At 38.3% G+C, this 15,921-nt stretch overlaps 1 protein-coding gene across 16 annotated transcripts in view; it reads left to right on the top strand.

The window, feature by feature from the left end:
• DMD (dystrophin) overlaps window positions 1–15,921 on the top strand; it is a 2,264,041-nt gene that overhangs the window by 2,202,701 nt on the left and 45,419 nt on the right. For 12 of the 16 annotated variants that reach the window (XM_070604303.1, XM_070604310.1, XM_070604305.1 and 9 more), the window contains 5 exons: window positions 562–698; window positions 1,381–1,419; window positions 5,578–5,643; window positions 6,742–6,807; window positions 9,527–9,685. In XM_070604303.1, the coding sequence (XP_070460404.1) occupies window positions 562–698; window positions 1,381–1,419; window positions 5,578–5,643; window positions 6,742–6,807; window positions 9,527–9,685 (467 nt within the window). The remainder of the gene's footprint in view (window positions 1–561; window positions 699–1,380; window positions 1,420–5,577; window positions 5,644–6,741; window positions 6,808–9,526; window positions 9,686–15,921) is intronic. The other 4 variants (XM_070604312.1, XM_070604319.1, XM_070604316.1 and 1 more) reach the window with 2 other exon arrangements.

The raw sequence follows: 15,921 nt of genomic DNA, 5'->3' as shown, positions 1-15,921 counted from the left end.
GAGTTTGAGAAGCTCTCCTTTAGAGCATTTCTCTCTTCCATCATCAGAGGGATCCTCCCAGTTATGTCACTGTCTTTCTCACTTTGATTCCTTTTGCAAAGGCGTTCAGGGATGGAGAATGTACTACGCTGTGAATAGAATGATATTTAGTGGGTGAAACATGATATCAATGTGGACAGAATAGTTTTCACAATGCTGTTAAGCGTGGCAAAATTTAAGGTCACCTTTTCGACCTTAAGACTTCTATAAACTACCATTTACTGAATAGCTGAGGAGTCAGTATACTTCATTTATTCATCATAACTTGTTGAGGCATTTTTGCCCCCATTTTACAGATGATCCAAGCGTCAGATGGGTAAATAACTCAGCCAAGTTAATCTCACTAGTAAATGCCAGGCCTGGTTTCAAAGCCCTGTTTTTATCTGATTCTAAACCCTTTGCTGTCAACCCCCACTCTCTTCTAAATGACTAAACCAGTGTCCTGAGGCAGAACACTGGCCTGGTCCTTTATCTGGAGATCATACCCTCCTAATTCTGATCTCAGTGCGATTTCCCTTTCAGACTACTTCGGGAGAAGATGTTCGTGACTTTGCCAAGGTACTAAAAAACAAATTTCGCACCAAAAGGTATTTTGCGAAGCATCCCCGAATGGGCTACCTGCCCGTGCAGACTGTCTTAGAGGGGGACAACATGGAAACGTGAGTACTGGCAAAAGGAAACCGACTCTCATTTGACGTATATTTGAGCTCCTCTCAGCTGAATACCCTTCTTCACTCCCAAATGCAAACAGTCTCGCCTATTTCTTTCTTTAGATTTACTTGAGCTGAAAAGAGAAAAACAAGCTGATGTTCAATCGCCATTTTCTCACGTCAATTGTCCTGTGACAATTACCTTTTCCAAAAATTAAACTTTATCTTACAGGGAAATAAAACCCCACATTACAGCTACTAATTACCTTACAAGCCTTTTAAGAAATATGGGACTGTTTACAAATGAGTGATTCCAATATTTCATTTTGATTTTCCTCCCTCACAAATTAGTGTGTCTTTTTGTATCTGATTGTGGTCATACCTAGTCACTTTTTTCGGCTTCAAAGAAAATCTAGTCACAGGACATTTCTTCGCAGTAAGTAGTAATGATTCTCATGATCAAACTGATAACGTCTTCACCTCTTTTAAACCTCCTCTCCTTTTTTCCATAACTCTGATGGCAATCGCACAACTTGTGTTTCTTTTAATTCGCTTTCCACCTTGGTTTGGCCATTGCTTTCCATGGTTCATACTTAATTGGTTGAATTTGATTTATTTTGTCCGTTCAGTAATTTTTTTGTGGCTGAGTTTGCCTGTGTCTCTCTTCACCACCTCATTTTTTGTTTTGCAGTCCTGTTACTCTGATCAACTTCTGGCCGGTAGATTCTGCGTGAGTACTTCTGCGCAAGGCGGCTGTTGTCACCAATACATTCGCTTGCTTGATTTGTACAATTTTTGTTCTGTTTGTTTTGTTTGCTTTTAAAGATATATTAATTTCCCTTCATTCATGTCAGTTTTTCTTCTTCCTTTGATAAGACTTTGAGAGTGCCATCTTCCGCAGATCAGGAGAATCAGAGTGAGGTTTCCAGGTCCCCACCAGGTCAAATTTTAACCAGCAGAAATCCTGGCCTTGAGCTTATATTAACATTCAAAGAAATTATTGGGTTGTTAGTTATATTCTGAGAGACGTGTTTATGCGTTCTTCAATTATACACATGGAAGAGCCTTCTGATTACATAATAACATTCTTTAGCGATATTTCTTGAGATTCAATGCTTTAGGACCTTCAAAAGGATGATGGTTTATTCTTTAGGGCCTGTTAGAAGTGGACCATTAAATATCAGCGGAATTTGTTTTGTAATATGATGTTGAGTCTGGTTGAATAGTTTTGATGAGGTGTGTGGACTCTTTATCAGGTAATGCCATGCTAATTGATGAATCTTTATATATATGAGTTTCTCAGATTTGAACTAAGCTCACTTTACTCTTCTCTCCAAACTAAATATTTAGCTCATAAACTGTTCTACATTTACACCGGGAGGAAAAGTGTACTATAGTCTTTGTTATGACTATTGGTATATATTAATAATATTAGATACTAACAGATAATTGACTTATCTCAGAGTTTATAATGTTATTAGAAAACTCTTTTTGGAGTCTGTGATTTATATATTAGTAAACAAAGTGTGCATTGTTTTAAAGTTACATTGTGTGGAGTTTTTATAACCAATTTTTGGTACTTTGAAGTACACTTTATTAAAATATTTATTTAAAGTCAGACAGCTGTATTATATATGACGGACGTGACCAGTTTGCAAGATGGGCTTATATAAGAATTCAGCTTGTTTTTATTGGGTCTTTTTTATTGTACCACCATGTAATTTAATTTAAAGAAGATCCTTTTTTAAAAATCCCGTAGTGATCAATGCAAACCATTAACTGAAGTTTATTTTAAATCTTTATTGGCCTAAAGGAAGTGTAAGGCTTCCCTTTCTTTTTTACGGCTGCATTATCATGCCCCTTAATTTTGAGATATGATAGCTATACCTGATTTCTTTAATCATCATGCTTAAGCAACTTAGGGAACATTTAGATTCAGTTATATTTCTTGCTATTGGTCATTGTTTTCCCTGACCCAGGTAGTCTCTTTGTTAGAACCTTTCATAAATAAGAAACTTAAGAAAAATGAATTGATAGACTGAAATTCTCAGCTTGATTGGATCCTGATAAGCGAATGGATTTACTCTGTGTTGAAATAAGTTCTCACTGAAAACTCCAAAAGGATGTGCTAAAGAATAACTTTTAAAAAGGCACAGATGGAGGTAGCACAGAATAATAAGCAAAGAATAACTAACAGTTCCTGGAAAGGAAAGAAAAAGAAAAGAAGTTTATTGTATACATAAGCTTGTGAGGAAAAATCATGACAATCAGTTTAATGTAACTTATTTTCAGGGTGTTTGTCTTTGTTAAACTGAGGAACTTTAAAATTAATGACAGCCTTTATTAAAATATCTTCTCTAACAACTGAAACATACCCACACTTTGCCATTTTATAAAGAGTTTTTAGATGACTCAGAAATAGTGGAAAGTTCTAATTTTGAAGAAGAAAACAAACCTAGCAGATGAAAGTCCCTGTTTTCTTTAATACCAGTAATTTTATTAACATCTTTACTCATAGGATTATAAATAATTGATAAAATATATTGTAAAGCTATCCTGTTCAGGCAGAAGAGCCAGGTCCTCAGGTGTTTTATTTTGCAAGAATTCTCTCTGATGTTAACAAATTCTATGAGGATGACAGCATTTAATCCATTTATTATGGATCACAAAATTAGAAAGTTTACTGAGATACAGATCTTTTGTCTTTCATGGACTTTTCACAAAAGATAAAATGGCAATGAGTGGGATGGAATTGGCCATTAACAAGAGTAGGAATAATCCTTCTCGATGAATCGTTTTGTATTTAGAGAGGACAGTATTCTTACCTTCTCTTGGAAGAATGTTTTAGAAGGCTTTGTGTTTAGTTTGGTTTCTGGATTAAGTGGTTTTGTCCTTTTGCTAATTCTTGGTTTTTAAATGATTCTTCTCTGACCTGTACTCCCTTTTGGCTCATTTTCTGGTTTAATACGTATCTCTTTTAGTGTATATTTTTTTTAGATTTCTCGTTATTATGAGTTCTTGTGCTTATGCATGCTGTGTTAGGTGCTACGTACATTAATAAGAAAAATAACATGGAATTACCCTCAAGGCTTAGAATTAAAGCTCTGCATAAGATTTTCTGTATGAGATTTTCCTAAAGTGTTTTGGATTTACATGCCTAGTTTTGTTGGTGTAGTTATGCTGCAAGGTCTCAGATATTCTTTCTTCGATACACTACCAGGGTAGCAACTATTATAAGGGAAAACACATATTTTCCTTGATGGTGGACTTATAGCTTACAAAAAGTGTATAATTGAAAGACTGGTCTGTTCCAGAAGATAGGGCTTATAAAGCCAAATAATCCAAGTACTAAATTATCTTGACTTGCATTGAATATTTTAAAGCAAACCATAGCACTTTTTAAAATAATGAGCTGTTCCAGGGTTTTAAGAAATTAGCAGGTTAACTCTCCAAAACTATAGTGAAGGTTCACATGGAAATCTTTGGTTCTGCCTGGTAAATTGGGTAGTCGTCCTTTCGTTTCCTCATAACAGTTTAAATGTCTTCGTAATTCATTCCAAATTTGATTACGGTGACACTTGACCTAGACAACATTGGTTTCATAAATAAGATATTTATCTCTCGGGGAAGACTTCAGTTCCCTAGTTAATTGCTGTAGTGTGTTGTAATCATCTTATGATTCTGTGTCTTCTTTAAGAAATAGGGATTTCTAGCGCATTTCCTGTGTAGGTCTAGGTAACACCATGTTTTTCTTTTTTTTATGTAATGAAAAACAGACATACACTTCTTAGTGTCCTGATGAAGTCCTTGAACGCTGCTTGGACATTGGACTAAACTAGTCCTCCTTGAATAGACTACTGTTGACTTTTGGATCCATGCCTTTATCTAAGGGCTCTCTGTCAGGAGAGAAACAGAAGAGACCTTTTGTCCTGTTCCAATTAAAACAAAATAGCACAAGCCCAAACTGGTTTCCAGAACAGGTGGATCTTTTTTCTAAGGTTAATCCAAAAGATAACTATAAAAACTTCAAGGATAATTAATAGATCAGATATGAAAGGATGGAAAAAAGGTTAAGCCTACGAAAATTCTAGTCTGTTTGAGCTAAAAAGAAGTACATTTTTATACCCCAAAAGTATCTAGACTATTCGTGTTACTCGTCCCCTCTTGTTTTCCCCTCTGTGTATTAGCACAGAGTAGCCCTAATGAGAAATATTTCAGATATTGTGACATTCTACTGAATTTGGTCAGTGTTTTTTAAAATATCACAATATAATTTTGGGTCTTTCGATTTGATTCTGTGAAGTAGTAGTATAGTCCTGCTGCTAAATTGGTAGATATATTCCTTCTTTACAAAATTGGGCAGACCAGGACATCTTCATATGTGGAATCTTAAGCCATGGACCGGAGTGGCCTCTTTGGAACTAAAATTGTTGACCGTAAATGTACTGTGCCACCTTATAGTTTCCATTCAATAAGAAGGCAGCTAATAAATGGCATGAATGTGAAATTTTAAACCACATAGTGCTAACACAATTTCAGGAGATCAGATATGAGAGAAGATATGAGATAGGATATGAGAACTTACAAGGCAGGAGGACGAAATGTCCCATAGAGATTGTCTCCCCCAACCTTTTCTATAATTGAAACTTTCCACAGAAGTTTTGGATCTTTCTTTATGGCTTTTGAGAAAAGCGGAGGTATGAGAAATCATCTCTCAAACCTGGATTTCAAATACGATGATATATGAGATACAGGAGCAACCAAATGTGTACATTATCCATAGAGTTAGATTAAAAGCATTCTAGGCCATGTATATAACATGACTGTGTGGTGGGGTTTCTCCATTAATGGATGGTATCTGTGACTAATCACATTTTCTGCCTTATAGGCCTGCCTCGTCCCCTCAGCTTTCACACGATGATACTCATTCACGCATTGAACACTATGCTAGCAGGTATGGGACTAGTTGAATGCCAGGCAAATCTTGATTGAAGTAACTAACCAAGGAAAGCTAACCTATAATCATTTTAAACAAATCTTTTCTTTTTAACCCAATCTTGTCTGATTTCTACTAATCAACTTGCCCTCTAACGTGCATGCCGTTCCACTGCATGTTGTTTTCGGACACGAAAAAGCATTAGTCCAGAACAATCTCCCCTAACCCTGGCCTTTAAACATTTCTGATGGCTGTGTTATGTTTTGTATACTGAGCACGTTTAAGAAATTGGCTTAGAAATCATCTAACCTTAGAAATCTGCTAGACCAGACATAAATATGTGAAGAAATGATCCTACGTCATACGGAGAACGTGAAAGCGTTGGCTTTCCATTTGTGTGTTTACTTTACATAATATGCTATGAAGAAGAGAATAATTAATCTTCCGAATCCTTGGACCTTTCTGTCCCCTCTTCCTTGTGTTTGAGATCGTTTTGATACCTAAAAACTGAATTGCTAATTGTAAGATATCTTATGCTTGTTAAATAAATCTGTAAGAGTTCGTTACCTTAGTTGTAAAAAGACTTTATTATAGTCTGAGGTGAAGGACGTTTTTTAAAGGTAAAAATTGGTGGCAGAATGTTTAGAGACTTCCTGTGAATCGATCCTTTATCCATATTCTAACTGGTGAACATGTTTATCAACCGTAGAAAGTATTAACTAGCTATATATATGTTTGTCATCAGTGGAAAACTTTAATTGTCTTAAAAAACAAGGGGTAGTGTAAGGTATGGAGTGTATTTGTTGTTAGGGAAGCTTTTCTTGAAAACAAAGGCCTGTTCTCAGTGAAAGGAAGATGGATCTGTGAAGAAAAGCAAAAAACAACAAAATACAACTTCCCTTGTAATTTACAGCATGAATGTAAGGCTACTGACGAGCTGTGGTCCACCACTCACTGCCTCAGATGCTTAGGCCGACACACACATCCTTTGATTTGAAGGATTCCTTTCTCCTCTTGACATGATTTATCCTTTAGTTTTCAGGAATGTTCGATTAGGTCTTGAATAGATTCTAAGAAGTCACATAAGTTTTAATGAGCTTTTACGTTTTTTATCAGGCTAGCAGAAATGGAAAACAGCAATGGATCTTATCTAAATGATAGCATCTCTCCTAATGAGAGCATGTAAGTATCCCGTCTCTTTTTACAAAATGTTCCTGCCCATGAAATTGCTTGGAGGGATTTAGAGGTAGGGTAGAACAGGAGATAGAAATTAGCGTTATGTTCATTTGATCTTCCGAGGAGCCATTCGTCTACTTTTTTCTTTAACTCTTAACAATGTGACGTGGAATGAGCTCATCCAAATTGTGGCCTTGTTGGTATTCCAGAGCAGCAAAAATAGTTTGCCTTATTCTTATTTAATACCATATTATCTTATTTAATACCATACAATACAAATTGCAGAGTCCCAAATACTTAAATTATATTAAATGCTTAACCTTTGACCAAACCTGCCAGATATTTAAAGGAATTGGATATTAACTTTTAAAGTGATAGCTAAACAGTATCTTCTCCGCTCATGGGGAGTGGAAACGTAATCTTGGTACAGTCACATTGGTACCCCCATATGGTAGGTTAGTTGGGCGTTTTCCTTCGGAGATCTGAAGTAGTTGATTTTTGTGATTCAGTGTCTTCATGAGTGAGTAAAGTGAAGCAATCCTGTGAAGGGTTTCAGAAGAGGGAGCGCAAATTCAGGTCACAGTTTTTTAGTGGGATGATAAGCCAGGCCTGTCAAATTTAAGGAAGTGGAGAGAGTGATGCTAAAAGTGGCAGAGAACATAGCTATGGCGGGGAAGCAGAGGCTTCATTATATAGTAGGGGAAGCATTCACAGTAAGGAGCACAGAGGAGTACTGCCATGAACCAAGGGCCTGAGATGGAGGGAGCAGATGAAGGAAAAAATAAGGATCTGCCAACTGAATAGATAACTTAAAGAGAAGAAATCTAGTTAAAAGTACAATGATGTTTTCAGTTCGATAAGTTATGAAGTCTTACCACTTTGTCGTGGAGAATCTAGGCAAAGAAAAGAATGGTAAATTTATCATATGTCATTGGTGTGGCAGCCCAGAGTCACACTCAGATGAGAAAAGGGCCTTTATAGAGATTGGGCTGAGGGAAATAGTGTCAAAGTGGCATTTAGACACAACTGGGTATTGAAGTCATGAGACTGAATCATCTCACCTGGTACCTAAGGACGATCAAGGTGACACTGAAGAATTAAGTCGAGACTCAGTCATTTCTATATGACTTTGTTCAAACCAAACCAAACAACCTTTTTCCCAAACATAACTGTGGTGCGTTCTCCTTCTCAGCTATGGGGACAAGAAGCAGTATGTAAAATACTTTGACAGGAAAATATGTGACCAAAGAATCAACCAAATGTAAACAACCTGAATGATTTGCTTCTTTGGGTCACTGATTTTGATATGAGAAGCTGTACACATTCAAATGAATTCAAGTTGTGTCTGTATAATAATGGCTGCCATTCATTGACTGCCTAAGAGAACAGTAAGAGAAGTTCAATTATAACTATATGTTGCAACGAATCATGGGAAGGCCAGCAATAAAATCTCAGAATTTGGAAAGAGGGATAGTAAATTAGGTGGTCAAACTGCTTTCGTTTTATTTTTAAATGACACTTAGCTTTAGCTCGTTCTGAGGACAGTAAAATCCATTTTGACTCAGTGTTGGATGGGACAGTCATGATATTTTCGGGGCAAGTCTGGAGAAGCAGTTTGGTGGGTTGGTTGATTTCACTTAATTGTTTGTTTTTAACACCCAATAATTACTTTTAGTCCACTTTTCACTTCTCAACCAAATTGCCTGACTTGACAGACCAAAGTCATTTAAATCAGGAGGATTTTTTTTCCTAGACGTTGGAATTATTTTTCCAACTCAGAAGACAGGGAGATGAGAAAAGGAAATGAAATGGGTGCGGAGAGGGGAGTACTAACGTATCATCTCACTGATGTCTAGCCAGAAACAAAGAGCTTTAGCCTCTCGTTAAGAACAGAGTGAAGTTCTTATAACGTGGAGGGACACAGGCTTTTCAGGAGCTAGGAGCAGTGCGTTTCGAAAAGAATTTCTCCTGTGTAGTAGAGAGTTCCTAGTTTGAAGGAAAGATTGCAGCTGCCTTCCAAAATATGAGCCTTCTGCCTCTTTGTTCCCCAAGATGAGTCCTTAAAAGCTGCTCTGAGGAATGAGTTGTTCAGTCTTCTTTTAATTAGTCACCTTAATGGCTTTTTTCCTTCTAAGTTTTGTTTTTCTATCTAAACGATAATTGAATGAAACAATCATTTGCCTACACTTTCATTATTGTTACCTTCCTGCCTCTATGGCTTTTGTAAGTTCAAACTGGCTTAACCAAAGCAACACTTTTTGGTTACCTTGCCTTCCACTTAAAATATATACTCTATTATTTTAAGGGCTGCAATTTTTTCCTGGTCAGTATCAGCAACAGTGTGGGTTTTGAACAGATTCTCTTGACAGGCTTGGTAGCAAAAGTATTATACAGCCATTATTATGTCTTTTAGTATTTATTAACTATTGGTTAACCTCTCTACATAGAGTCCCAGTATTTCTGTAATTCTGCCATTCCTTTACCCATGTAAATAGGCCAATCAAATTCAATTGAAAATTTGAGTGAGAAAAACTTTGAACTGTCACCAACAGGAGGGTAGGCCATAACCTCAGCAGTATCAAGATGTCTTTACAAGCGAGAAAAAGGGTCTAATTAATTGTTAAGAGCAAATAAATGTTTCTATTTATAAATACACACCTGAGTCCCTGACCCCCAAAGCAAAATAAGGGGGGAAAAAACCAAAACCTTTGATTTTATTTTCCAGAGATGATGAACATTTGTTAATCCAGCATTACTGCCAAAGTTTGAACCAGGACTCCCCCCTGAGCCAGCCTCGTAGTCCTGCCCAGATCTTGATTTCCTTAGAGAGTGAGGAAAGAGGGGAGCTAGAGAGAATCCTAGCTGATCTTGAGGAAGAAAACAGGTGAGTTTTCTTTCTAGCTTTGTCATTAGTATGCTGAGTGCATACGCTTGCACACATAGAAAAGTGCCAGGAGTCTTCACTTAGAGTCATTCTATGTCTAATTGTTTTCTACGATAATCTGTTTAGCTCCATTTACAGATTCTCTCTTTTCTTTTTTTTTTTTTGGTTCTCCGAAAGAAGAAAATGAATGCAATAGTATAATTAAGAACTCATATTTTAGGTGTGAAAGGCATTAATGCTGATGGTGGTATTTGATATATTGCATGTGTTTCAGAGGCTTTAATTTCATATTTGAGAATAGAATTTAAGAACAAAGCAGGTCGTTTAATTTTATGGTTAAATAATTTGTGCATGTGTTTGGCCATATTATCTATCTCAAAGCATTTAAGAAAGTAGGTTCACTGGCTCGGTCATATTTGGGAATGAATTAGTGCATCTTATTTTGCGTCATCCAATACGGAAGTCATTTGTGCTCACCGTCATGGCAGATTAGTAAGACGATTCCAGTTGTCGGTCATCACCTGAAAAAAATGTTCACATAAAAATAGCAGAAATTGTAGAAGTAAAAGACTAAAGAAAATTCTCAATGACCGCAGAGAGGACAAAGATGGGAAAATCTGGGATATTGTGTGGTGTCAGGGTGACGCAAACCATTGGATTTTTACTTTCGTATTACATTTATTATATCAGAGTTTCCTTGGTTAAGAAAGGCTTTTGCCCATGATCACTTCTAACTCAGCGTGCCTTCTTTCCACGAATGCCACCAGGCAAGTCTTTAAAGAAGCAATTGCTCAAATTTGTGGGACTTCAGTACTTTCATCTCTTTGGTTTAGCCCAAGGCACCAAGACCTCTTAATCTAGGCGACACAGGATGTCAGAGAACAAGTGCCCTCAGGGAGTCTGTCCCCTCAAGATGAAAAAGCAAACTGCCATTCATCCATTGCCTTCTGCTGCCACTGCCCTCTTTCTAGCTCTTAATACCTCTGACCTGTGGCCAGAGCTCCTTATCTGGTTGGCTTCCCTGTAGTCTATTTCTCACCCCTCCCGTAAATCCTCCATACTGACTCTAGTTGTACATCTTTCTAGAACCAAGGCCCCTCATGGCATTCTTCTTTCATTGGACTTCTGCATCTAGAAAAAAACCTTCCACATTTAAAACCTTCCACAATTTTCTCTGGACCTGCCTATTCAACTTCATCTTCTTTGCTCCCTGTGTCTGGTCATGCTGTTGTAGCTACTGTTTCCGAACCCTTCCTGCTCTCATCCACTTTCTGGGTCCAGCTCAAGCTTGCTTCTCAACCTAACTGCTATCTCCCATCCCTCCACTGCCTTTTCTGACAAGGGAGTCCTACTCATCTTTCATGAGCTTGTTCCAAATAATTCCCCACAGAGCCCTGTCAGATCCCTGCATTTGGAAGTACTCTATCTTTTGTCTGTAGTCTCAGAATACTTTGGACTTTTCTCAGAGAACTCTGTGACAATTTGCCTTTTTATCAGTTTTTTCCAATGCCTCCCTCTAATGAGAGAGTGAATGCCATTGGGGCAAGGACTGTGTCTTAATCCTCTTAATGTCCCATATAGTACCTAGCACAGTGTGAATATCTAGTGGGTACTCAGGAAATGGTTAGTAAAAACCTAAGTTAAGGGTACAGCAAGGATGGCACACAAGTACCATCCAGGAGGTAATACTGAACGTTTTGTTGGTTTTAATGGTAACATCATTTTTGGCCTTATTCGTAAGACTAATAGCGAAAACCATGGTAGAGAAAACATTTCCCTCTACTTTATTGAGGATCATCATTAGTATCCATTTATGTTAAATCTTTAACTCTTTTAGGAGTCAAAGTCAAATAAGAAGAAAAAGTTGGGATTAGCATTATAAATAGAATTTGATGGTACCCAGGAGTAAAAATATTTTTGTACTATGTGATTGTTGCCATTGTGTAATATATCTTTCTATCTCATTGGTCGAGAATTCGGTCTTGTTTGTTCTTAGCATACCTTCCTTCTATACCATGACAACTAGGCCAAAGAGTGTTGGTAAAGAGTACTGATAGCTATCATTATATATCATTTCATCATTTTCAGAGCACTTGAATGTAATTTGCATCATTTAATCTTCCTAAAAGCTCTATAAAGAAGATGGATGGGAAAATGTAGGTTCAGAAAGGTTCAAATGGCTTGACCCAGATTTCACAGTCGACCAGTGGCAGAACCAAGTTCAAATCCAGATTTTCTGACTCAAAATAGCCAACTCTGCCTTGCACCAGAGAATAAAGAAGAGTTATTCTATGTAAATATCATTTACATAAAATTGGGCATTCTATGTAAATTTTATTTACATAGAATTTTGGCATATTCCCTGGAATGTGCCTTAATTTGAGGGAGTATTTTTAAGGACTAGATGAATAAAACAGTTCATCTACTTGTGGTACAGTGATAATCACTTTATCCTAAAAGATGTCCAAGACCATTCCTCAAGAATGGAATGGTTTATTGTCTGAAAGAAAGAAAAAAAATTACACCAGGGCTGCTTAGAGCTCCAAAATGGAGAATCTGGCGTTGATGCAAGTCTTTCTGTAAGTTATCTTGACTTTCAAGCAAAGGTCAGGATAAACTTCCTTCTTTCTTCTTCCACTTTGTCACATTTTCATTTCCTATCAAATCCCAAAGAAATGTCTCTACAGAGCTCCCCTCCTGAAAATAGCCTGTCTGGTTTCTTTTGCTCTGTCATTTCCTGTCTTGCAGTTCTGCTCCAAGAGCTTCAGAGCCATCGCTTTGCCTTCATAATTCTTGATTTCAATGTTGCTTAAGGAGCCTTTAACTCAAGATTTCCTGTCCGTCCTCTGAGAGAACACAGGAGGTCATTAGATGCCCTCTCTCAGTGCCTGCCAAGCTGCCTGTATTTCCCAAGTCAAACTGGCTCCATAATTGGACAAATACAAGCATACTTTTAGAGAAAATGGAAAAGGATATTTAAAATTGAGATTGTCCCGTGTCCTGTGGACATGTACTCACCATATCCATGTGTATTTTGTGTTCCTTTATTCTGTAGCTGTGACTTATCTCCAAATGACAGTTAGCAAAGGAGAGAGGCTTGGAGATGCCCATTCCTGATATGTTATTGAATTCTGTTAATTATTCTTATTCATGACGCCTCTCCACAATCCCCTTGAAAAACAGAGACTGGCTAATTTAGAAGTGTCTCAGGGGTGTCTTATCTCTGTCTTTAGGATTCTGTTTCTCCCAATTGTTGCACATAGCATTCAGTAAATATTTGTTGAATAAATTAATGAATAAATGAATTGAAATGAAGCTGAATGTATTTTAAATGTAGCACGCATGCATGTACTTTTGACTAAAATTCCTTTTAAACCCGCATTTCATAGAGAAAAGCCTTTCAAAAGCTGTTCTTCTGCTTGCTTTTCAAAATACTTCCCTTTTTCAAACTTCCTTGATTAGCGCCCAGCATTGCTTTGTCATAACTTTAGAACGCTAAAAATTCATTTTCCACATCCCATTGTCATTCTCTGATTCTTGGTTTATGCCACAAAGATAAGGCGAAGCTTTGAGCAAAAGCGAAATCGGACTCTGAATTTTCTCGATAGTGTCTCATAAATTTGGGTGACCAGTGACTTGTATAGTCTTCAATGTGTCACTTCTGTATACTGTCTCTCCCTCATATGCAGATAATTCGGATTCACCTCTATTTGGTTGAGACCGGTTGGATGTTGAGAATTTGCTCCATTGTGCGTCCTTAGCATTGCAAACTCAAAGTTGGCCTTTTTCCCGCGTAGATGAAAGCCTGCAGTCTTCTGACTGAAATCTATAGTGTCCGATTCCGACGTGCTTTTCTCTGCACTGTCGAAATGAACTAAGACTTGCTCTGAACTTCTAGGTATGAAAACGTAGCCTTTATGAGAGACAAAAAGTCATTGTCATTCTGCGGCCTGCATAGCACATTGAGTAGATTGGTCCCAAGTCTAAAAGGAGGGTAAATACTAACCTGATTCGTTGAAGTCTCAAGTTAGTTAAAGTGGTTAGTAGATGTTATACAACAGGAGAACTCTGTGGCTTCTTAGTACCTACTCAGTACCTTTCATGTGTCTTGTCGGGCGACCAGACGTTGTGCAGCCTAAATGCGAGCTTTCCTTGCTCCTTTTCAGTCCCCCAGTGGTTATGCACATTATTAATGTTAGAAATTCTAGATTGGGTACTTATACCACTGAATTAAATAGCTGAAATCATGATCTTGTCGCTTTACTTTGTAAATGACACGATGGCCTTGGGCCCTGGGCTAGTAGTTTTCAACCTTCACAGTCTCAGGATGTCTTTATTCCATGTTCCCTCATTAGGTCTTTGTGTGAGTCTCAAACGATGCTGAGAAGACAGCCAAGATGAAAGGAAGCTGAAGGGGGTCAGGAGTTGGGCATTCTGAGCAGAGGGAGGAGCATAAACAAATGTGTCGGGGTGAGGAACAGAGAATGTTTGGGGAACTAGCAAACTGTCGTGTTACTTTTGTAATAAGGCAAGAAATGGGAGGAGATGAGGCTGGACAGGTTGGCAAGACCAGGTCAAGAAGGATGTGGGGCCATGCTGGGGAGTTGATGCCTCCTCACTTGGTAAAGGGAGCTCTCGGGGGTGTAAGCCAGGAGTGATGCTGCTAGATTTACACTTATATACATCACTCAGGCAGCTGTGTGGAGGGTGACTTTGAAAAGAACAACACTGGGGGAAGGAAATCAAATTGGGAGGTAGCATGGAAACCCAGGAAAGAGAGGGTTAGGGCCTAAAGTAAGGGAAGACAAATGGGAGAGATGGGCTGAATTTGAGTGATATTTCAGGGGAGGGGCAGAGCAGTTTGTTTGATTTGGTTGTTCATTGCATCTGAGGAGGCAAGGAATGAGTCCCTGCTCTGGCGGGTACAGGGGGAGACAATGGTTGTTTGCAGCTGGGACTGACAATTCAGCAGGTCCGTTCTGTAATTCAGCAATATTTATAGAGGTCCTTCCTCAAGGGTCGAGTAGCCGGAAGATGGTGAACGGGGTATGGGAGAGGTTGAGTTTGAGATCTTGGTGACACACTCACATGTGAATGTCCAACAGTGAGAAATGGAACTTTGAAACTTGTAGGAGAGGTGTGCGCCGGAGATATTAGATGTGTGAGTCACCGGCTCACAGGTGGTAGTTGAAACTGTGAGAGTGAATTTATCTACCCAGGGAGTGTGTGGCAGAAGGAGAACACTGGGCTTGGTGGAACTCTAGAAGATGTGAACATGAAAATGTTTACGTAATTACTTTTATTTTTTTAATAGGTAATACATATACATTACAGTCATGTGTCGCAAAATGATGGGGACACGTTCTGAGAAATGCATCATTAGGCAGTTTTACTGTGTGAACATCAAAGTGGACCCACACACACCTAAATGGTAGAGCCTACTACGCACGTAGGCTATATGGTACTGATCCGTCATTGACTGAAACGTCGTTATACGGCACATGACTGTACAAAATCCAAAGGGTTCACAAAGGCATATTGAGAAAAAGCGAGTCTTTCTCTAACTGTCCGCTGGCTCTGGTGTCCCCAGCTCTGGAGACTCCCACCTTTATTGGTTTCTTGTGTACTCTTTCAAAGATATTCTCTAAATATGTAAATATTTGCAAATATATTTCTGGTGGTTGGGATTATTTCACACCATGCTGTGATTTGTGTAGTGTCCACTCTGGTCTTTTCTTTTTACTTAAAGATCCCTAATTATTTTTCACATGCTGGAGGAATATGCCAGAAGGAGAGGGGAGGAGAGCTTGGGAATGATAGGAGCATTTTCCCAGAGGAAGTAGGAGGTAGAGGGACACAAGAGCACCGGAGGAGGCATGCCCTTGAATGGGAGAAGGGCCAACTCTGAAGATAATGTGGTAGGTGAGGAACTTAGGGTAAGAAATGGGGGCGGGGAGGAGAAAGGAGTGAATGTTAAATGTCCAGTAGACATCACTGGTAATTAGCAGAGACTGATTCTCATAGCTGGTTATACATTTTTCAAGTTGGATTGGGCGGAAAGAGTAGTATCTGAGAAATTTAGTGAAACTAGGCCTTCATGTCACTTGGCAACATGAGTCCCCAAGACAAAGGGCTGCAGAGCCTTTTTAGACAAAGGGAGCTAGTTTTCCCACATAAATCAGACAGCCACGATCTTTTATGGCAAGAGAAGCTGCCATATGAAGAGAAGCTAAAGG

This window comes from Equus przewalskii, chromosome X (assembly GCF_037783145.1).
Source record: "Equus przewalskii isolate Varuska chromosome X, EquPr2, whole genome shotgun sequence".
Lineage (NCBI taxonomy): Eukaryota > Metazoa > Chordata > Mammalia > Perissodactyla > Equidae > Equus > Equus przewalskii.
The sequence above is the reverse complement of the archived record's forward strand: the minus strand, read 5'-3'. Positions and strand labels throughout refer to the sequence as shown.